Genomic DNA, 23,476 nt, shown 5'->3' with positions numbered 1-23,476 from the left:
GTTTCCAAATATTTTTTTGCCTCTTCTGGTGTTAGGGCTCTTGAAGGACACATTTACTTCAGATGAACAGTTTTATAGGACCTAAAACCTAGCTAGCTTGAATGCATCTGAATGACAGCTTTTGTCTTAGAAAGGGTGGCAGATATGACTCATTAGTGAGTTTTGCTGAGCAGCTGTCTGAATAATTCTTCCAGTCTTTAATCTCAAGAGGCAAAGAAAAGCCCTCTTCCCTGAATGTGTATGTATACATACATACATATGTATGCACACACACAAAATTTAGATATGCAGTCTGCTTTTAATGCATATTTCGAAATAGAAATGTATTTCAATATATTTCTATAAATTTTTAGTTCAAGTAGATTGTGAACACAGGATGAAAAGACTTCTTCAGTTCCTCAGTGTGTTGAGTACCAGTCTCTTGTGCAGATTACAATCAATATGTTATAGAATACAAACTAAAAAGAAAACCAAGCAGTCACAGAATTATAATCCAAACATCATAGCAATCTTTGTCAACAGTGAGGCTCAAAAGTGTGTTGTTTGCTAAGTGTTAAAAGCATCCTAGTGTGCCTCTGAACAAAGAACTAGGATTTCCATTCTTTGTAAACCAAAGCTGAAATAAGAACACAGGACTTGTGCAGTAGCTGGGCCGTAAGAGATTTATGATCACACTGGAGAGTGAGAGAGTGCTCTTGTCAAATGGCAGCAGCAATGAAGGAAGAAGCACAGGCTGAGAAATGAGTTTCCAGAAACTTTGAGGCATGTCTGACTTTTTGAAATCTCTTGTTAAATGATTGCCAGGGAGCACAAGCTAACTCCTGACAAGCTGGGTAGAGAAAGACTGCACACTCTGTATTTTATCAGAAGCATAATTTAAGGTGCTTCTATTTTAATCTTTGGATAGAAAAGCCGAGACTAATGAAGTGTTGTGTTACATCATTTCATAAAAGAGAAGTGACTGGAAGGTGGTACAAAAGCACATATTCAGAGCCTGATGTGGAACAAGGAGATGAGCATTAAGCTGACTAGTTTGACATGTACTTATTTCTGCTTGATGCCTCTATGAGACAGTGGTAGACAGACAGAGGCTGCCCTTCTCACTTTATAGCCTCTCTGTCTTGCTCCTGTGTTTCTGCAGACCCCTGTGTAGTGGATGTAGCTCCACTGCCTGTGGGCTGGCTCTTGTCAGTCATCTCCATTGACTCCTTGCAGGGTCAGAGGACTGGAGGTTGAAATCCCTGACCTAGGAGAATTGTCTTCTGTTTTCGTTAAACAACCGTGCTGTTGGAAAGGCTTTTTTATCTCTCATTTTGACAGAAAAAAGTCACAAAATTCTCTGTCTTAATCTGCAAGGGTATCATCTCACTGTGGCCTCTATGGACAGATATCTGTGTGAATGCAAGGATGCAATAACACTAAACTGCATGCTGTATTTACCAAGAAGTGTTTTAAAATCATATAGGAAATGAAAAGCAGCCATTAAATTAAAAGGGATTTGATATTGTCACTGTCTTTTTCCTAGTATTCTGATTTCAAGCAAAAAAGCACATACAGCGTGAATGAGATGCTTATGTATCTTAGGTGCTCAGGTCCTGTTTTTGAAATTAAGGCAGGTCAGGCCTGCCCTATCCACTCTGCACTCAAGTGTCTCTTTTCTTTGATGCTCTACTAAAGCTTATTCCCAAATATTGGTGTAATGCCAGGTAGCTTGGAAATAGTACCAGTTAGGACTTGTACTCAGGCACAACTCATGCTTATGGTAAGGTACAGTACAGAGCTAGTCTAAGAATTCACATAACTTAAAAAATGGTAATTAAGTTCCTAAAAGTTTTAGATATTTGAAAATTTTATCTCAATTCTTTTTACTATCTCCAAACCCCCACATTTTCACTATTATAAAGACAATTGTCAATTAGCAAATGGTGAAAAACCTATTTCTTTTATTGTAACCATATAGTATTATTCTTAAAATCATTGTACATAGAGGCCTTGATTGGGTGCCATGTGCTGGGTGACCCCTCCTCTCCTCAGCCCTCAGTCATCCCATATGAAACAGCTGGTAGGCAAATGCTCTGGAAGAAGATAAGGCAAGTGAAATAATCTACACAGTTTAAGAATTGAAACTGTCCACATCCCTGCTCTAACACTGACTTGTTCTGTAGCACGAAGTGAAACTGGTTTTTAAGTCGAAATTTAGTTTACGTGTGGAATAAAGATAAGAAATACTAGAAAAATTGCCACTGAGGCGGTCAGTAAACTATAATACTGTAAAGTAATTTTAAAAAGTTGAGAAATTCCCATGTTAAGATGACACAAAGCATTTACAGGCTGCAACATATGATAAACGTACAGATTACATAGAGTTTTCATGATTCTCACTGTTCTGAGATTCAAAAGAAACAGAGTTACCATCACTATTGTATAGGTTAAGATAAGCTGAAGGGCTCAGGTGACAGAAGTTAAGAGGGAAGGAAAGAATGACATGCTAAATTTGTGACAAACGAAGTGGTTGTGTTTGCTCTAGTAGTAAGGCATCAGTCAAGAAAAAAGGCTGAAGACCACAAATTAAGTGTCAGAGAAAATCGAATCTAGCAGCACTTCCAGTGAACAGCGTGCTATTTGAACATTGAGGGTGAGACCCTGGCCATAATTGAAGTTAGTGGAAACCAGCTGCATGAGCCTGGGTTTTTATTCTGTGTGAAGGAAATGTTAGTATCCAATATCCCAGGTAAGTTTGTGCAGTGGACATTGTAGTCAGAAAGAAGATGCTACCCTGAAATTAGTATCCTGAAATGTACATATGTTAGGAGTCATGTTATATAGGATTTTCTTTTAAAATTATGCTTGGGAATAGACTTAAATGAGGATTTGATCACAGGCACTGACCAAACCAAGAAAAGATGTCCTCTGATCCAAAGAACTGAAAATGTAGTTACCCCTCTCAAAAAATTTGCAGGCAACGTTCAAAGACTTTATGATAGGAGTAATCATCTCTGTAAACCAGCAACCTTACCTGCCATTTTTGTCAGTAAGGAAGACTCTTACAGAAGACTCTGAAGGGATATAATGCAACAGCTTTGTTAGTATTAAGGCTGGCTCCTCCCAAACATGGGAACAGTACAGGAGAAAGCATAGTAGTGTGTGTTTGCAAACTTTATAACCCAGTGATGAAGAAGGCATAATCTGGCCCTTCATGACTAAAACTATGTTTAAGGCAATCGATAAAGTAAATCAGTACAAAGAAAGTCAATGAGAAACACAGCTGAAAACCAACCAACCAAACAAAAAAAAACCCAAAACAACTTATACACAACATTCAAAATATTCATTTAAATAGGTAAATACAGAATTTAATAAGAAAGAGTCTTTAATTTGGAAAAAAGTGGCAGATGTTGGGTCTGTAAGATCATTCATTTCTTGAAGGAATTGCTATTCAAGTGTTTCTCATAAGATAAGAATGTATAAAATTACTTTGAAGCACAAAATACCTCAAAAGGAAAATGCTTTTTAAATGATCCACAAGTAAATTGCAGAACTTACTGCCAGAGTGACTTGGCTCCCAAAACACAAGTGAGCTCCAAAAGCAGTTAGATAAATTCTTGGTGAAATGATCCACCTGAACCAATCTGAACGCCATGATGCAGATGCAGCCTCCCACTCAAAAGGTCCTTAAAACTGTGCATAGCAGAAGCCAGGAGGGTGTATGAAGAGAAAGCACCACTTGCCTAGTTACCTTGATTCTTTTCCTAATTAGCAGTTGGCTAACATCAGAGACACAATAAGAGTGGCTAATTGTCTTTTGTAGCCATCTGTTGTGTTCTGTTAAGTCTGACCCAGCAGACTAGTTTTGGGTTACGCTATATCTTTTTTTCCTGGCAGTCTGTAGGTACGTTGTAGTGCAGTTAGGAAGTACATCACTGGAAGGCATCTTTGAGCAGTTGACATTGGCACACCTTTCATATAAAAGATGTTGAGGTACTATGGCTTCAAAAATTTGTAGCAATGATATAAAGCTCTGAAAACATTTCACATCTGGATTTGTATAAAACTTGGTCTTGTTAGACTGCCTAAACAGGTGTGTTGCTCTGGGTAGTGCATTCATCCACTACAATAAACTGTAATAAAACATGAATGGTCCCATAAAATTATATTGATCCAGTGCTTTACTGTGTGATGTTCTCACTGGAGAGCATGTTCCCATTGGCAGGTACAAGGACTTATGATGGAAGTTCTCAGTCCACTGAAATGCAACAGAACTCAAAATGTATTCAGTAGGCTTGGTAATGCAGCACACTGGGGTTTATAAATAAAAGGAATATCTGTATTGCATAAATTATAAAATCAATACAAGGGATGGTTTTCACAGGCTGCTTCTTCTGATGTGTCCCTTCCTACAGTAATGTAAACACCTGTTGATATCAGTGCTGCTGTATTTACTGTTGCCAAGTTGTATGTGATGTACAAATGTAGAAGAAGATTTAGTCATACACCCCAAAGGAAAATTTTTCCCTTCTCCTTCCACATCCTTTCTCCTTCCTCAGTAGGACTGAAAATTCCACAGCTTTGATGTCTGCCTTTCTGGTGTTTTAAACAAAAGTTGACATGAAAACAGTTGAAAGTAAAGAATCAGTGTAAAGTCTATGTAAAGATACCCCGGTGGGTTTTCTGTTGACAACCCTGGATGTTGTGAATGGCTTAGGTGTGGCAGCCAGATCCCTGCTGCTGCACAGATGCAGCTGTGGACTTTAAAATGGCCACTTTGTGCATCTGAGCTTTGAAAATGGTAAACTAGGAGTGCTGGATTTAAGCTGAGATCCCATCACGAAAAATTGGTGACCTGGTTCATCCAATGTTGGTATTTTGTAATTTCTGTCCAGATGAACTGACTTTGATGGGCACTCTTTAGAAATGCAAATGTTTTCCTTTGCAAATGATCAATATATTTTGGGATTGGAAAAAATTATTGCTACTGCACAAGACTTTTCCTCTGCAACAGACTGCCCATGTGGAAACCCATTCTGCTCTGCCCTATTGCTGAATATGTGCATAATCACTGTTGGACAAATTGCCAAGCAGAAACTATTAGTTAAAATGTTCATTTTAGTTTTGCAGTATTTCATCCTCTGTTGTTCTTTTGTTAAACACCAATGAGTATTATAAGGACCATGATTATGAAATAAGTCTCGTTTTAAAGTTTCAGAATGAAATTATAACTTACATTCCTTAAAATATTTATTGCAAGTTTGAAAATACTTTTTCTTGGTATGTACTGTTTAACTCAAATACTGGTATATATCTGCAATAGAGATATAACTAAACAGGAATACTTTTTGTAATGAGAACTTACAGTAGGTGACACTGCTGAAACAGGAAATGTTTCATATTTCTTGAGACTATGAAAATGTCACTTGTGGCAAACTTGTTCATTTTAGCTGCTAGAACAGAATTTTTCAAGACAAAGTTTATGAAGTATACAGTTGTACACACTTAGAGATATACATTCAATATTTGACTCTGAATTTTTTATTAACATAATGAAAGTTTTATAACCATAAGTGTAATTGTTCATCTTTAAGTATTGATTTATCTGTTCTACAAAAGTGTTCTAACTAAATGGAGTTAATTTGATCCAGAACAATGCGTGGGCATTTTTTGTTGGAGTTTTAAAATGGCCGTGTTTTAAGAAGTACATTCGTTTGTCTAACTCAATAGAAGAATATTTTGGGAAACTCTCATTTTAAATATTTGTCTAATGCATATTTTTCTTCATCAAATAGTTGCAACAGTAAAAATAATTGTGTTTGTGATCTAGTTAAGGTGATGCTGTCACTGTTACAGTGGATTTTGCATTCTCTCTAATGCTCTGCAGTTTATAGCTCTGCTTGCATGGTGAATTGCTTGGAGGTGTCTGCTGGAGATTAAATTGTAGCCTGACCGAATGACAAAACTCTAGCAGAGCAACACTGATCCTTTCCTGGTTTATTGCTTAGATTAATAAGTGATTTAATCAATTTGCTGTATAATGTGTATTAATATTATTGTTTCATGAATATTGACAAAAATCTTTTTAAACTTGCAGCAAGTAGTGGCAGCAATAAATGCAGGAATCATACCTTTAGGAAACACATCTACTCAGAACAGTCACTGGGACTTGGGAAGTTCCTTCTTCTTTGCTGGCACTGTTATTACCACCATAGGTAGGACACAGCTTCTTATCTTTTCATAGTAAATGAGCTGAAACTCTTTTGATTTCCAGTGTGTACATGTATTTGTTAATGGTAAAGCTTCCAAATTGTCTGGTTTAAAGTAGAGAGTTACTCTTTAGCTGGAGGGACATAAATTATAGCTGTCTGTAAGGATTCCTAGCTGAGTAAATGATTCCTCTGTAGATGAAAAATGTTGCTGTGTATTTCTGCAAGGTGACTAGTAGACGTTGTGGAAACATTTTCAGGGGGGAATTTGGTCAACTGTGTAATCACAAGTGTTAACTAGGGCATGATTTAAAGCACATGTGCATTAAACCTTGACTGAGATGTATGAAATTTCAAGTCTGTCTAATCCCACTCCAAATTGTTGTTTCCTCTAAACTCTGAAAAAGATGAGAACATGGTAAAAATTTGGTTCATCTTAGTTTAATCAGTTATAAGTGTTGTATTGATTGGCAGATTTACATTCTAAGTCTTACTTTGAGGCTTCTGCTGCATTCAAAGAAGTCCAAAGCTGCTGGGTGATTTATCAGTGCTCACAAGCCCAGGGAGTTTTCTGGGTCTGTCCCGCATTTAAGAACCACTGTCTCGCTGAGCAGGAGTGAATAGGAGCAGCATTTGACCTTTCAGATTCTTTACCCTTTGACTACAATACAATGCACATGGCATACAGTTCAACGGTGTAGTGCAGCTCATGGACCATAGGAGGGGCACCCACAAAGGTGACTGGAAATTTGAAGAAATCAAACAAGAAAAGTTTAAGATCAACATCATGAGAGTAATGCATAAGGAACCGTAGCACTGTCACAATAATTATCTCTATGTAATATTTATGTGCATGTTGTGATGGAAGCGGGGGGAGGTTCTTTTCAAGTGTTGTATGTACCTTTGTTCTTTATGTAGAAGTGAATGAGTGCTAAAATTTTTGTGTGCTTTAGTATATACATGTCTCTCTCTCTAAATATTATGTCTATGTGTAATGTTTTTTCACATCTAGAATAAGTGCAACACAGGCTTAGTGAAAACAGAATGAAAGTTTACCTCCCCAAGGTTAGTAACAAGCTTAATGGTTTTATAGTAGTAGGACCACAAGGCAATAAAAAAGCAAGTATTGAAAAATGTAATTTTAACAGATTATAATCAAGAAAAGCAAGAACCTTGAAAGCATAGTTTAGTGATCAGTTTTATGTTATCCTCTTCTGACAGCACAAAACTCTATGTTGTAAGTATCCATGGTACTGGAGAAAGTGTTTAATGTTTGTTTCAGTTCTGAATAAAGATAAAAGTTAATGTATGAAAAGTGTTCAAGGAATTAAATTATTCAAAAATTATTCTAAAGCAGTGGAACATTTTATTTCCCTATTTTGTTTCTAGGTAAAACTAAGGTTTTTCTAAATAAAATCGTTTCCTTATTTAATTTATTGACTTGATTCAACTGAAATTTGCATGAGTCCTGCTTAGAGGAGAGAGAGGGATCCGCAAAGGCATCCAGGCCACAGGTCCCCTGTCTCCAAGAGACAGGATAACCCAATAAGAAATACATTTGAAAAATTAATATTTCAGGTCATTTATGCAAACCAGAGTCATCAGAATCAGACCAGACTAGGCAACTGTAAATATTTATTTCAGGTTTTGTGATAGGAAACCAGGAAAATCTAGGGTAAAAAAGACTTCCATAGAATATTTTGTCTTTGGAGTCGAAGGTGCTTTTCATCAGAGACCCTTTCTGAAGGGAATCTTCCAGTCCATTGCAATTTTGAGCTGTGTCTTTTAGGACCTGAAGACAGCAAACTCACATGAAAGCCATAGTGTGGTTGACATTGTCTTGCTGCAATGAACCACCTTCCTGACAGTTTACAGGGCTGACGGTGTGACAGAAGGCAGAGCAGTCGTGAAAAGCCCTTGGAATTGTGATTTTCCCAGGAAAATGGTGATAAGCATAAAAGTGGGTGTGCTTTCTCTTACTTTTTATAGTATTACGTGCCATCAAGTGATTTGGTGTTCAGAGCAGCGTATTTTCATATATGAGTAACCTTTTGAAAATGAAGGCATTCTTTCCAATTAGGGGCCATATGTTTATCGTGTAACTTGGTATTTTAATTTCTCAAGAGACTAAAAATTAGGTTTATGAGCATCTCCAGAGAGCTGTCATGGGTTTCAGCGAAACACTATGGATATTCTCGGTGGACAAAGACAAGACCTTATAAATTCATAAGACAACTTTATAAAAATAATTTGTAAAAGTGGTTTTATAAATATGAATAAAAATTAAAAATTTTATTTCCTTTAGACAGTATACCTTAAGAAGTACTTCAATAGAAGAAAAAGGGATTACTACCATTTAGAGAAAATGATAGGTTTCCAGTGTTACAGCAGATTCTCCAGCTTTCCAAACCTCTTATTACTATAATTTTACCTTATCATTTAGCCCACACTCCTACCGATGAAATCTTATAATCCAAGAAATTCAAATGGAACTGAGAGTTTATTTATGGATAGTGTTTCCCAAGCCCTTCTTTAATGACAGTAGCACTTGCATCCCACAAGTGGTTCCTGGGGAGAGGGGATAATAAATAAAGCCTTTAGCATTTCCCTAAAGCAATAAGATATTGTTTTACAGTTACTGTTATTATTGCATCACAGTAGTGCCGAACATGTAAGTGAAAAATATTGACCATGTATTTGGGTGGCTATTGGCAGCAGTCCAGAACCATCTGTAGTTTTACTTTTCTGGGTCTCCTGTAGTCTGCTGAAAGGCTCTGTGGTGGGGAGATGTAAATCTACTAAGCTTCAAAGCCAGCTAACAAAAGCAGAAGTAACACTAGAGAAAGCATGGCTTGATGCTTATTTAACAGGTTGGTTTATTATCTTATAATCCTTTATGCTATCCAATAAATGTCATAATGCACATCATAAAATTAATAAACTCGGTTTTAATAGAACATAATCTGTCATACTGCTACTAGATCTTTCGTAAGAAGTTGATTTATTTGAGATGTCAGGGTCAAAAAAATTTCACAGGACTTTATTCAGAAAAGATTTTTTGTAGCTTTTTTTTTTGGTGTCTGAGTGGGTCAGCTTTGGCTTTGCGTTTACTACTGTGCAACAGCATAAAACTTGTAGGAAGGGATCTCACTGGTGACGGGTTTGGCTTGCTCTACTTACGTGTTCTCGCTTGTGGGTATGTTTTTAGAACAAATGTGTCTCATCTCAGCAAAGAAGTGCAAAACTACCTGATTGCTCTGTGTATGGAACAGTTTCAGACAGTTCCTAATAGGGAAAGGGGTAGCAGAGGGAAATGGGAATGCTAAAATTGTCTATGAAAAATATTGTTGCATTGTTCCCTGGGATACTGTGTATGCTGCAAAGCAAAAAAGATACTCTTTTTTTCCACCTGAAAATGTCAGTATCCAGTCAGTCCTATTCCACATGTCCAAAGAAAAGGAAAAAGAGGGTTGAGAAGAAAAGCAAGAAAAAATGGTAACTCAACCACAGCATTGGAGACAATGCTGAAGAAGAGGGGAAAATCATCTTTATGTCACCTCTTTTTATTCTGAGAGCTCATTGTTGGCGTGGCACATGGTTTTTTATCTTTCAGATCATTTGCTTCAATAGGTATCTTAACTCAGACATGGGCATATAGACTCAACCTGTACACACCCTCCTTCCTCCTGAAAAACTTATATTTTAGGGCCTGAGAAAGTTTTATATTGGCAGCAGGGTAGGAAGGAAGATGTCTCTTGCTGCAAACTCGAGATCTGTATCCAGGAAAATGAAAAAACAAAATTGACATGCCAAGGCCTTGAGCTTAGCAGTCATTTTCCCAAATGACTGCTCTCTCAGCACATAAAGAATGTGGTGTCAACCGTAATATCAGAAACTGTATCATGAAAACATCTACTAGAGCCTTATATATCTTCATCTAAAATAGATGTATTCTTTCTACTGTTATTCCAGCTGGTCCATAATGACTTTTTTAAGCACTACAAGTAGACATATAGTGGAAAAGGCACTTATTCAAACTCCTGGAAGTTGTGAGCCTGTTGGGAGTGACAGTGACCTCCCTTGCTGCTCTGGTTCACCAGAGCACATGCCTTCAAACAGACCCGTGTCTACACAGGCAGGAGCTCACAGAGCTCCATCAATACCTTAGCACTCGAGGATACGTTGCAACCATCTTGATGTTCAAGTCCAGTAGTTGCTAATAATTGTGTCTCCAGATCAAAAATGGAAGAACACTTTGTAATTTTTTGTCCTTTTCCACTTTATTTTCACCAGACCTTGGTTTTTGAACCCAATCTTTGCGTATGCAGTGAGAAACTGAACCTCTTGAGAAATTAACTCATGACTAGTCTTTAACTTAGTTTCATGTGGCTACCTACGGCAATATGGTTATGGTTTTTGGGTCCAAAAGCCTAGCAAATGTTATTAAAGAGTGCAAAGAAATGTTAGGGTTTTTTTTCCTAAAAAGACAAGAAACAAATTGTAAATATTTATGTTTTAGGGAACAGTTGTGAATAGTAAGCAGCTAAGATTCTGAAAAAAGATTAATGTTTTTGACTATAAATCTGAATTTGACTTGTCACTTTCAGATTTGCAATTAGTTATATGGCTTCAAATGCAATTTCACTGTAAGAAATACTTCTTTCTGTCATTTCCCCATTGCTTCTCTCGTGAAGGAAGGGTATTTTTAAAAGTTTTATTACATTGCTTATTGATTTGAAACAGTTATAAAATCCTACTGCTAAATCTGTCCCTTCTGGAACCATTTCACTGCAATTTTTGAAATACAAAGTAACAGAATAATGTGTTGATAACTCAAATATACAAAATATGTTTAATGTCATAAAAAGACAAATACTGCTGATAATTGAATGTGTTACATATTAAGTTGGATAACCATAAAGATAAAAAATTGCAAAGGATGTTGAAAAATTTGTTCAATTAGTTCAGAAGACTAAGAAGTATAATGTACTTATGTTAGAATGCTTTTCTTTTTTTTGTTGTTGTTGTATTTTTGTGCCACCAAAGAAGAAACACAACTATCTAGGATGAGCATAAAAATTTCATTTGAAAAGATTACTCGAATTTGTTTATTACAATATAAATTTCTGTATTTGCTGGGATTTCTGGTTGTGTATTTTAGAAGGAAGAGAGAAGAAGCAAGCAAAATAGAGTGAAGTGCAAATGTTGAGGTGATTGAGGAGAGCGTTGGTGAGAACCCCTAAAAGTAAAAAACATAAAATATTCTATATTTTCCTGAAAAATGTTCTGGTATGTGGTTTTCTCCATCATATCAGTATTCAAATCTGCATTTGAGGCTATGACTTAAATGAACTTGACTCCCTGGTAGACATTGCAGTATGTGGCTTCTGAGGACCTGTTTCTTTCAAGGCTCCTCTACTGAAAATAATCTTATTTGGCTCCCTTTGCATAAGGAGAGGTAAAGTTTGGTTAGGGCAGGGTCATGGATCTCATCCTGCACTAGTAACCTGAATGCGTGTGTCCAGATTTCATATGACTTCTAGCAGGGGTATATGTGTGGCAAAGCTGAGTATAACTAGTTGGTAAGACCAACTGCAAAGCAATGCAGAAAATGAGTGTTTAAGATTTATGGTCTGTGCAAATGTGGTAGTGAGAGATATGCTGAAGAAGTCGCTGGGGAATGAAGTGGAAATGCTCCTTTCAGCTCTTACTCTGCAAAGGACTCCACCAAAAACCCCTGCTGTCTTACTGTGATTTCATATCAACTCTCAAAGTGTATTAAATATGTATACCTCATCTGATAAAATGTCAACAGAAAGAACTATTTTGTTTTAAAAAAATGCTCCTGATATCTCTTCAGAATTCAATCTTTCATCTAGGTTAACATTGTGCTTATCTTTCCATCCCTGTGCTGCTGTTCTAAATAGAAGATATAAGGCCTAAAGTAGCTTTTTAGTCTATTTGTTCCATTCTAATTTTTCTTCTTTTGTTGCTCCTGATAAAAATTGTCTCAATTTGACCCAGTTATTGGCTCTTGACAAATAGTGGTTCACCCGTGCACTGGGGAGACCTGTTGGGATTTGGCAGCAAAAGTCTCCAAATATTTCATCTGAATTGAGCATACTCTCTCCCAGGACAGTAGTGACTAAACGAGATTTCATCTATAATTATTTCTCCCAGGAACAGTGAGTAGAGGCTGTATTACCACTATGCCCTCAGTTTTCTCCTGCATTTGTTCAGGCAGTGAGAAAGAGAGCTTGTTTGACTTGAATGCTGAGGAAATAACACTTGGATTGTACAAGGTTCAGAAGTAATAATTAGGATAAGACTGCTGGGAACTAAGGAAGATGGAAGAGTGATGGAGAAAGGACCATGATGAAGATCTGAAAGACGATTATATCAGATGATGAAGAGCTCAGTTAGAGACATTGAGGGCTGGTATATCAGAAAAAAAAAAAAAAAAATTGAATGAGCAAATCATAAAAAAGAAATTAAGCCTGACTGACCAAAACAACTGGAAGTAAGAGAAGGAGGTGACTGCTTTTATTCCTGCACTTGTCAGAATACTCATCAATGCTAAGGGTGGCTCTGAAATCGAAGAAGTGCAATTTTATGGGATGATACACAGTTTTAATTAAACAGAGAAGTGCTATTTTTTCTACCAGCCCCTCTTCGATACACACGTATCTAAAGTGCAGGTATATGGTAAATTGCAAGCACTTGACTGTTCTACAGGCCATATTCATAACAGAAAGGATCTGATATTTCTGACAATCTAAGTTATTAGCAATGTTAGAAAAGCTTAGGGTGAGGTAGCCTCTCAGTAGTGTGAATGTATAAGGGAATTTTGTTGACCTGGTACATTCTGAATTCTGGACAAGAAACTTGACAATGGATAGTATAAAAGGGTGATGTCTCTTTAGGGAAGGTGGTGGCATCAGTGACATTTCATACCACTTTTCATTTCTTCTTTGCACTAAGCTTTTTTACGCATTTTTGGTCTTTTAGTCTGCTGCAGAGCACTTCCAGCTACTTACTTTTCTCATAACACTGAGTTTCCAACTATGTTTATATTCTAGAACATTTTTTTCTGACCATCTGGAATGTTTTTCAACATTGATGTGCTTTCATTACAAATTTGTTTTGTCAAAATAGCCTTTTTAATTTCATTGTTAAGCTTCTTTCTAGGCAGCACTGATGGTTTTATTTAGGTATGGTGTCTGTTTGTTGATGGACCTTGCAAAGCAAGGAGTAAGATGTACCATTTTTGCAGTGTGATGTGCTTGCACATTCTGACCTTTTAATCTCCCTTTTCCTCAAAACCAGCAAAAAGTTGTGTTGAAGCAAATTGCCAGGTATACAGCTTTCCATCACTCTTTTGTACGTTCTGTAATTTTCTAAAAAGCAGACCACGCTTGATGCAGTTCTGCTGAGGTCTTGCCGTGAAGTGAAAATGTCAATTTGACAGTTGTGACACAGTCCCAAATTTACACTGCAAGTGAGCACCGAAATTTTCGCAGCTTACTCCGTCAATGCCAGCGTGCTAATGGAACGGGATTTTGTTTTCATTGGCTGGTCAGTATAGGGTTTCTGAGCCTTCCGATCATGTCCATTTTAATTTCCAGGTTACCAAAGCTTGTTGTTATCAATAAAGGAGAGGCTGCCAGGAAGACTTGCTGAATATGATTACACTGTTTGCAGAATGCTAGGATGAATGAAATGATTTCCTGTTTCCCTTGGTGTTTATTTTTGTAACTGCATCAGGAGTGGTGCAACCAACCATGAGAATGTCAAATCCTACAAGCAAACAGAGGTATGGGATTTTTGAAAATTTTGGGAAAAAAAAAAGGGAATGTTTTGTCCTGTGTTTCTACTAAACAAGAAGTAACAAAATTGGAGTCAGTGAGCATGCAGGGTTTAGAGGTCAAAATGAAAGCACTTGTATGTAGTGTGTATATCCCATCAGGGTGATCTGTTGGTAAGTTCCCCTTTTGACCATATTAAGCTGTTTACCATTATGTGTTTCTTTATTCACAGCTGTTTGCACTTATTGTTTGGTTGAGCTGCTAAGCAGGACCAGCTTTTAAAAAAGGGAATTGCGGCCCTAATCAATGCCAGATTTATTTATTTTTTTAAAATTTTTAATTTTTTATTTATCTTTTATTTTGACTAACAATATAAGAGTAGCACGTTGGGCTGCAACCTCCTTTGAAATTGAAGTTGACCATCTCATCTGGAGTTCCTGCCTACTGATCGCTTTTGAAATCAATGCACTTATTTAGGTGTCTGTAGCACCTAAGTAAGGTTCCGGAGACTTGAAGATCTCTTGTTAAGCAGTTTTGCAGATCTGGGAAAATAGTATGTTGTTTTATACCAGATGTCTAAGTCCCACTCTGCCTGTCACATTGACCCGAATGTAGGATTTCTTTTTTTTTTCCTATTTTGTTTTTCTTTCTGGAAACTAAGATCTGAAGAAGATCACTTGCATTGAGGCTTTGCTCGATGTATACATCAATTGCACATCTGCTCTCACAAGTCCCAGGAATGTCCCTTGGCACTCTGGCTGGCTGGAGCAGGGCAAGGGCTGTTGCTCACAGGGAATAGCTACACCTCGATATTCCAGTGATGTGCTGGAGATCTAGAATCTGCGGAAGAAAAGGCTCAGTTGCCTGGGATAGACTCTTTGTCCCCTATTTACTAAAAAAACCTGATGGATGCTATTTCAGTGAAATTCAGAAGATAACTGCTTTTTATTTTTTTTTATAAGTAAGTGCTTACATATTTCTTGAAGTGAACTGACAGTAGTATAAAATCTGATGTGTTGTGCCACCAGCATTATAGAGTAAAATAGCATAAAGTATCACATGAGAATATCCATTAGCATATTTTATAAAAGCATTTCTTTCTTATACACTGAGCTCTCTCTATGTTTTATAGATTTCTTATTATTGCCAGCAGCTTTGTTACATTAGAAAACCTGAAAAACCAAAAGGGAAGCTGGGTAGAAATACAGGCAAAGGGGAAATTAACAAAATCCATTAACTTTTTTTTTCATGAGTCTTTTTGCTGTATTGAATCCTCTGGTGCTTTGGAAAATCTCACCCTCTGGTGTCATGCTTTTTGCAAGAGCTGCATCAGTCAGTATGACTGCAAGCAAAATTCCAGCTCACATCCCGGTGTGGGTTAGAAACCCATATTTTTCAGTAGTACAAGTTTATTTTTACAGTAACATGCATACAGTCAGTGTAGGTAGTGCTGAAAAGTGATAACAGCTGATTTGAACTGCAATGCAAGTGTAACCACTGAGTGCAAAAGTTATATTTTGATGACTTCAGTTTTTCATCTGGGAGGAACAAACATTTATGGAACACACCTGTCACTTGCAAGTTAATAGTAAAATGTGCAGTAAAAAGGACTCATGGAATGCATACTGCAGGTGACAGCACAGAAGAGCCCTATATATGCATTATTTACCCTTTCCTAGTCATGCTAGATTTGACCAATGAACAGTTATATGCTTTTCCAGGTGTGAAAAAAATGGGATGTAAGCTAAAGGAATGACAACTGTCTGCTACATACTAGCTAAAAGCCAATATATATGTGTGGTAGTAGAACTATCAGCGTTTAAAATGTATGATGAGTTGTTCTATTTCTCAAGGTGTAATTATATTGAGTATGAATGGCTAAAGTTTTAGTCTGGACTTACTCAGCAGGATGAGGAAGAGTAACACCTTCTACCTTCTAGTTAATTTACTTTCTGAAAGTCACCCTATTCTAAGACATTCTCAGATTTATTTATTTTATTTTTAAAATTTAAATTAATATTTAATAGATGCAGTTAGAAATGGTCTTTGATAATAAGAGACTAACATCTATGTTTTTGCCTTTTCGGTTCTGTGGGGACAAATTTGCAGACAGTTTTACCATTGTGGCTTCACTAGGGAGGTGCTTTGCTCCCTTTTTGGCACCTGTGTGGGATACCGATGTGTTTTGCTGGAACAATAAACAGGACCTAGCGAAACCCAAATATGATTAAAGATGCTACTTCCTATGGATATCTTTACTGTGGAGGTTTCATAGCAACGATACAAACTGTAAATTCAAGCCTCACTTGGTGGACAGGAATTTGGTGGTAATCATGGTCCCAGTTAGTCTCCCTTATCTGCAGGGATTCTAACCAGTTGTTGATCTGAAATCAGAAATTCAGTACGCTCAGATACTGTGGGTATGGAAGTGTTGATTTAATATTCAGATGAATAGGCAGAAAGTATCAAGCAGTCTGAGTAGGAAAAAGAATTCCAATCTTGATAACTTAAATACTTTACAAAATCTATCAATGTTAAGGTGTTTTTTTAATGCTTTGAAGGTAGCTGCATTTTTTCATTCTACAGAGCTTGTTGTTTGTTTCTGTAAAATGTATGTTCAAGTTCTAGTATCCAGTGTTAAAGCTATATCTGGTTAAGGATGACAGGATTTGAAAATGTTGGTGTTTCTTATCTGCCAGAACATCATGAGGATGTCTGAAGTTGTAGCCAAATGGAAGAATTAAGCACACTGCTCTGGAGTCCTTTCTTGTTTCCAATAGCCAGGCTTCAACTCTAACTCTGAATAATTGTTTCTTGCTGTCATCAACTCTCACTATATAGATTTTTTTTGTCTCGCTTCCTTTCTCCAGGCCTATAATCTGAATTAAATACCTCTCAAGAATGGATTGATTACACTCGCTACTTCTGGGACCGAAAAATAAACTCTTTTCTGTCACTGAGGCGAGTTGTACAAGTTATTTTAACTCAATAAAGTATTTCATTTTTTATAAAGATAAATTATTGAAGGATCAGGTCACTTTTATTACATGTTAGCATTTCGTTAACCCATAAAAACTTTCACCATTTGAAGAGACTGCATAAGAAGGAAATTCCCTCCTCTTGTCTACACTTGCTGTTTCTTCTTGTCCAAATTCGGAATATTTTAGTTGTCTTTTTTCAGCTCTTTAACCCCCCGGGATTAGACATAGTGAGGATTATTTATTCACCTGTGACTTTTGCAGACTCCCATTTTGAAGTAATATAATTGGATCATACATTAGTAATGACTTGCGTAGTTTACCTGCATTCTTTCGGCAGTGTAGCACAGGACAGTTATTGGGGAAAACGTGGATGGATGACCTCGGTTTTCGAGGCTTTTTGCTTTGTGATACATCACAACAAGCAACTGATTATGAAACCAGCAGGGTGCTTACCATGCACCGTTCTGATCTCTTTACTGTTTTATTGTTTTGTCTGTCTTGTTTATTTAGATCACAAACTCTTTGAAGCAAGTATTTTGGGTCATAATGGTAAGAACATGATCAAGGAAAAATCCTGCATCAAAGTTCTCTCAAATTAAGGATCTCTACTACTTCTAATCTATGTAATCTAATTTTATGTGATATTTAAATATTAGTTTAAAAAACAAACTAACACACAAACAAACAAAAAAAAATCCCAAACCAACAAACAACAACCAAAACCAAACCAAAACAAACAAAACAAATAACCAAAAAACCACAGCAGAATAACTCAAAGACTGAAAGTTTTTTCAATGTTGTGGTGGATCTTTTAATCTTACTGTATAATCTTTTAGTTAAATAAGGTAATGTCAGAGGTTATTAGAGTCTCTAGCTTCAGCTTTTAAGTGGGTGATGTACTCTATAAGAAATAAATTAGGTAATTTTAATGGCTTAAAAAGGTCCTTGATTAAATGTTGTTGGCACCCACTCTAAAGTCATGTTCGCAGTCTGAATGTAGTCTTAGGTTTGAACATAAACATGCTGAAACACATGTGATGTCACTAAATGCTTCCAGAAATCTGCCGTCATAATTTCTGGGTTAAACCTTTTCTCCTCTTTGAACTGACCTGAAGATACCAATTCAAGTTTTTATCCCACCACAGATTGGTAAACTTCACTCCAAAAAGAAAAGCAGAGATGATCTGCAAAACCCTCCAGAATTCAGACTTTTGGCAAACAGCCATGATTGCTCCTTGGAGAAACGGGTGCAGTAAAATACATTTGCTAGAATTCTGGAAGCATTAGGGCAACCGACAGCCACAACCGTGCTCCTGGTGAAGGCAAAGAAACTTTGCTCTCTGGCTTGCTCTGTTCTTTCTCTGATATAAGAAAGGATGGTGGATATGAAAGGAGATATATTAGAGGCTGTAAACCTTGGTCCACATTTTAGACAATGTAATTGGAAAAATGCAATTCAACAGCCTGAGAAAGGAGAACTTATCTGACCATATGCCTGCCTACTGTCTGGTTAAGCACTGGCCAGAGAAAATGTACTTACCACAAAAAGAATCCATTATCTGATTCACTGCTGCATTATAGCTCATCAGGAGAGAAAGTTTTAATTTTTGTGGGTCTCACTATGGGATTTATTGAGCTTCAGCTGAGCCCTGAAGTGGTATAGTCTTAGGCTACATAAAAATGTAATTTAGGTTTGTGTTTGCCTGAAATACCTTATTTTGCTGTGAAATGGTTTGTAGAACATCTGTGTGAAGAGACATCTATAAATTTGTAATTACTTATGACAGATTGTGTTAATATATTTTTCACTCTAGTAAATAGCTTTTAAATTTGTACTTGCAAGCATCGCACGCTCTTGTCTGAAATTTTGACTGCTAATTAGTCATTCCTGTTAAATTGTTCAGAATTTTCATGTCTACAGGCAAACATGAAATAGCAATTTGATTGTTCAAATAAACTGGTATTCCTTTTTGTTCAGTATAGGTCAGTGAAGACTGAGAAGTCATTATTCTATACTCTTTGCAATGTGTTTTTATCTTGCAGTCTTCAAGTGATGCATTTCTTATGATTGGGCAAAAGGAGCAGCAACCAGTGTGGTCCTGCAGCAATACTTAGAGATGAGTCAGTGCCATCAGAAATGCACATGTGTTATAACTGAGCAATTGCTACTTAGTAGAATATTAATCTTAAAATAGTTTTAGATAAGACCGAAGATACTGAAATACAAGAATTAAATGTTTCATTGCTAGGTGTCTTGTTAAATATGTAGATTCACAGGTGCCTCTGAAGCTGCAGTATTACAAATAGAATGGTTTTGTTAGGTCTGGCATAGAAAGGAAAAAAATATTTTATACTTCTACTAAACCAATTGACTTTATGTTAGTGCACAGGGTAATACACCAACATTTCCTTTTTTCCTTTTATTTTCACTGACTTATTTGCAGGAGAGACAAATGTTTGCATGGAGTGCTTCACTAGAGGGGTGAGAAATCTGAATTTCATGTCCAAGTGTGCAACATCAATTTGTCCAGGACTTTGTGCAATAGATTTTTTTTTTCCATATGAAGGAACAGGAGTGTGTTGCAGAAACCAAGGATCATGCTCTGTTTTAAAGGCTGCAGTTGCAGGAACTGTAGATGGCAGATATTTCATCTTGGAGCTCAATATATTGGAACTTATAACAGAAATCATCATTTGATATCCTAAGTTCAGCTTTTTTATTTCATTGAAATAGTGATGCATGGAGAAGGCAGGAGTATAGTTCCTTCAAGCACGGTAGGAGAGGTGTGTTGTGTTATGCCATATTCTGCCACCTTTAGAAGCAGCCAGCCCTGAAAATTGCCCTCAGTGATAGCTCAATGAACCTAGATGATAATGTGGTATGGCAAATACTGTGTTCAGTTTTGGGACCCTCATCATAAGAAAGACATTGAGGTACTAGAGAGAGTGCAGAGGAGGTGACGAGGCTGGAGGGGTCTGAAGCACAAGTGTGATGAGGAGCAGCTGAGGGAACTGGGGCAGTTCAGCCTGGAGAAAAGGAGGCTGAGGGGAGACCTTATCACTGTCTGCAACTGCCTGAAAGGAGGCTGAAGCATGGAGGGTGTTGGGCTCTTTTCCCAAATAGCAAGTGATAAGACAAGAGGAAATGGCCTTAAGTTGCGCCAGAGGAGGTTTAGATTGGATATTAGGAAAGATTTATTCACGGGAAGGGTTGTCAGGCATTGGAACAGGCTGCCCAGGGAAGTGGTGGAGTCACCCATCCCTGGAAGTGTTTAAAAGGTGTTTAGACGAGGTTCTTAGGGAGATGGTTTAGTGCTAGAGTTAGGTTAGGTAATGGTTGGATTCAATGATCCTGAGGGTCTCTTCTGACTGAAATGATTCTATCATTCTATTCTAAATATTTGATCCTGTACACTAGAGAGATTTACAAAGTTAAAAAATAGCCTTGGTGATAAATAACAATAGGGAAGGAAAGATAGACAGGAAAGAAATTGGAAATCTAAAAAAATAATTTAAATTCAATTTCAAATTATCTTTAAAATTAAAATAAGTCTCAGATGAGTCTAGTGAAGGTACTTAATGAAAGTGGGAACTGTTGCATGAAGCAGATTGTAGGGTTTGACCACTACTTCTTGATGATCTATTAAGAGTTTGGAAGAATGTATTTCATAGGGATTTCTTCTTGCATGAGCAAGTCTTGCTACATACTGATATTATGAAACCACAATATTTTATGATGGAGAAAAATGACTATAACATGACTAGAATTCAAGAAAGGGAAAGGCACTATCTTTTACTAGACCCACTCAAAACAGCTGGAAAAACAGATAAGCTTTTTGGGCATAGCTGAGAAAGGCCACATTTACCCAAAATACTGTTGTTTTTCTAATTGTATCAGAAACTCTACTCAAAGAGCTTTCACTTTTTTATCATTTTATCCCACTTATGTTCTTCTACCATCCTGGTTATAAAAGAACAATTATTAGGCCTATCTATAATATAAAATGTTTCAACAGTCTGGCAGATATCGAGAGACTCACATCTCCACTCTCATAGTAAAAGATTTAAAAATGTTTATTGTTCTAACTTAATTTTTAAAATCAGATTTTTGTAATGATATGCTGCTGGATCGTCTTGCAAATATCAAGTACGGCACTGACAGTGGAAGTGTAAAGATCCATCCGTGTTACTCATTTATTTTTTTTTCTGTCACCATGATTTAGGTTTTATATTTAGAGCACTTCAACCTTAGTAGTTGCCTACATTTTTTCTGAGTAGTAACTTCTAAGAACTATTTAGAAATAATCGTTCTTTCCATAATATGCTGAAAATAAGAGATCAGATTTAGAATAAATAAATTTACAGATATCTTTCATAAAAGGTAATGAAGCAGTCAAAATTATTTTTCAAACAAGAAAAGTATTTGTGATACATTGGCTTCCACATTAGAGACGTCCCTTCCCCAGATTTTGACTGGCTGAGCAAGCCTTGTCCTGTGCTCTGCAGCCATGGTAGGGCAACAGTAGTGGGAATCAAAGAAACAAACATCAGGACTTTTCCGTAGACTTAGCAATAAAACAGATTGATGATAGAATGGGGCCCCTATTCAGCTCTCATTAGCATAAATATATTTTATATTTGACTTTGAGAGAAATCAATCCATCATTTTTTAGTAACTTTACTCTGTGCTGCTTTGTGAACCCTGTGACAGATGCGTGAATGTGTGTGCATATATATGAAAATATAATGTTAAACATCCTGAAAATAGCCTGCCAGTCTTGGGCATGTGTGAGTTCCCCACCAGGCAGGATGCATGCAATAGTGAGCAGCGTGCCTTCGCTGAGGACAAATGCTATGATGTGTTTCAGAAGGGCAATAAATGCATGGTAGCTTGCCACTGGCTGACCATGCACTCCTGAAATTGTAAGATGGTTGATCTGCTGCATGGAAAGATAGGACTATTTTATTCTCATCTGGACAGTTCAGGATTTTTGAAAAGATAAACTTTTGTGATCTACTTAAAGCACCTATCTCTAGCGACGGGATAGAGAAATGAAGTACTGAAAGCTGTTGGAAGATATGAAAGATTACCAGATGCTTCTTAGAACAGCACGTTGCTAAGTAGTCACGCAGAGGCAGGATGGAAATCTCTACTGCAGCCCTCTGTGAAAATGCTCCCACAGAGACCTGGTTATGAACTAACACAAAAAAACCATAGGAGAAGCAGAAAAAGCAGCTGGGATGGTGAATACTTTATTGATGAGGTACCACTGTACACAGAATAGTGCAAAGTGTCTTCTGGCTATGGGGATGTTATGCCTTTTCCTGGCATATGGCCTTTGGAGAAACTCTTAAGAGAAGACAGCTACCATAATCATCAAAGCTGGGATGTTCCTCTGAGTTGTCTGGAAGCCCAAGTGGGCGTTCTTCATCCTGTGCTGGCTGCCTTCTCCAGCACTCTCTCCTTCTCTCCCCATCTTTTTCTAACATCCTTTCATCTGAGGTTCATCCACACCCACCTTTCTTGTCTCCTTTTTCATCTGTCCTCCCTCTGAACCCACCTGGAAAAATAACTGCAGAACCAACAGAACACATTTCACCAAGGAAGGCTGCAAGCTGTGTCTGAATGAGCATGGGGCTTTGAGACAGTGAGCAGCACCATTTGGAGCTGCTTCTTTTAATCACAAAACATTTTATAAACATAGTTTTTGGGCTAGTCCAGTTGTAAGCCGCTGGTAATACATCTGTCATGTAATATATTTCATATGGCACTATCATTAACTCTATTGCTAAATACTAAATTGCAAATAAATTTCTAGGGAAATTAAAATCAGAAGATTCCAGAGAGAAGAGCAGATTTGACAGCATTTGGCAGCATTGATGCATACAGCAAGTAAATCTATATGTGAGTCAGATGAAATCCTATTCAAACACAAACATTTAAAAATAACATGTGTGAAATCTGATATAGTGAAAATGTGAGGTCCTACAAGCACCTGTGCTTCTGCCTGACCTGAGGAGCATGAGGAGGTTCTCTGCAGGCCAGGATCTTCCAGAACTCTTGTGGAAAAGGGCTGATGTTGAAACTGGGAGAAGACAAGACATGCCGGGTGTTGCAGCTGGATTCAGTATTTGCGAGTTCACTGATGTCTAACCCCAGAATCTTCCACTCTTCTGTTTTCAGTCTGTGGTAGAGCTGTGTGCTTCTGAAGACTTTCCATAGTCACGGCATTTTGTGCTTCCCGTGAGGAACTCTTTGGTAATAGTAATAAAAATTAATTTAAATACATTGTAAAAAATATTTTTAAAAAACACCTTCCTTCAGTCTGGTGAATACTGCCAGGGTCCGATGTAAAGGTAGTTTTACTGAAACTGCCTCTAGGTTACTTGGCTATATAATCTTTACACATTTCTTTAAATCAGTGCCATTTTAGTTTTCTCTCTTTTACATATTAGATTCTGATGATTTTTTTTGATGCTGCCAAAGTCCTCTCTG

The 23,476-nt window shown here is 37.1% G+C and overlaps 1 protein-coding gene across 3 annotated transcripts in view; it reads left to right on the top strand.

The window, feature by feature from the left end:
* Window positions 1-23,476, top strand: part of KCNK2 (potassium two pore domain channel subfamily K member 2) — a 112,605-nt gene that overhangs the window by 41,925 nt on the left and 47,204 nt on the right. For all 3 annotated transcript variants that reach the window (XM_071805986.1, XM_065834395.2, XM_065834396.2), the window contains exon 3: window positions 6,083-6,200. In XM_071805986.1, the coding sequence (XP_071662087.1) occupies window positions 6,083-6,200 (118 nt within the window). The remainder of the gene's footprint in view (window positions 1-6,082; window positions 6,201-23,476) is intronic.

This window comes from Patagioenas fasciata, chromosome 3, assembly GCF_037038585.1.
Source record: "Patagioenas fasciata isolate bPatFas1 chromosome 3, bPatFas1.hap1, whole genome shotgun sequence".
Lineage (NCBI taxonomy): Eukaryota > Metazoa > Chordata > Aves > Columbiformes > Columbidae > Patagioenas > Patagioenas fasciata.
Note: the sequence above shows the minus strand (reverse complement) of the source record. Positions and strands in the feature narration are given on the sequence as shown.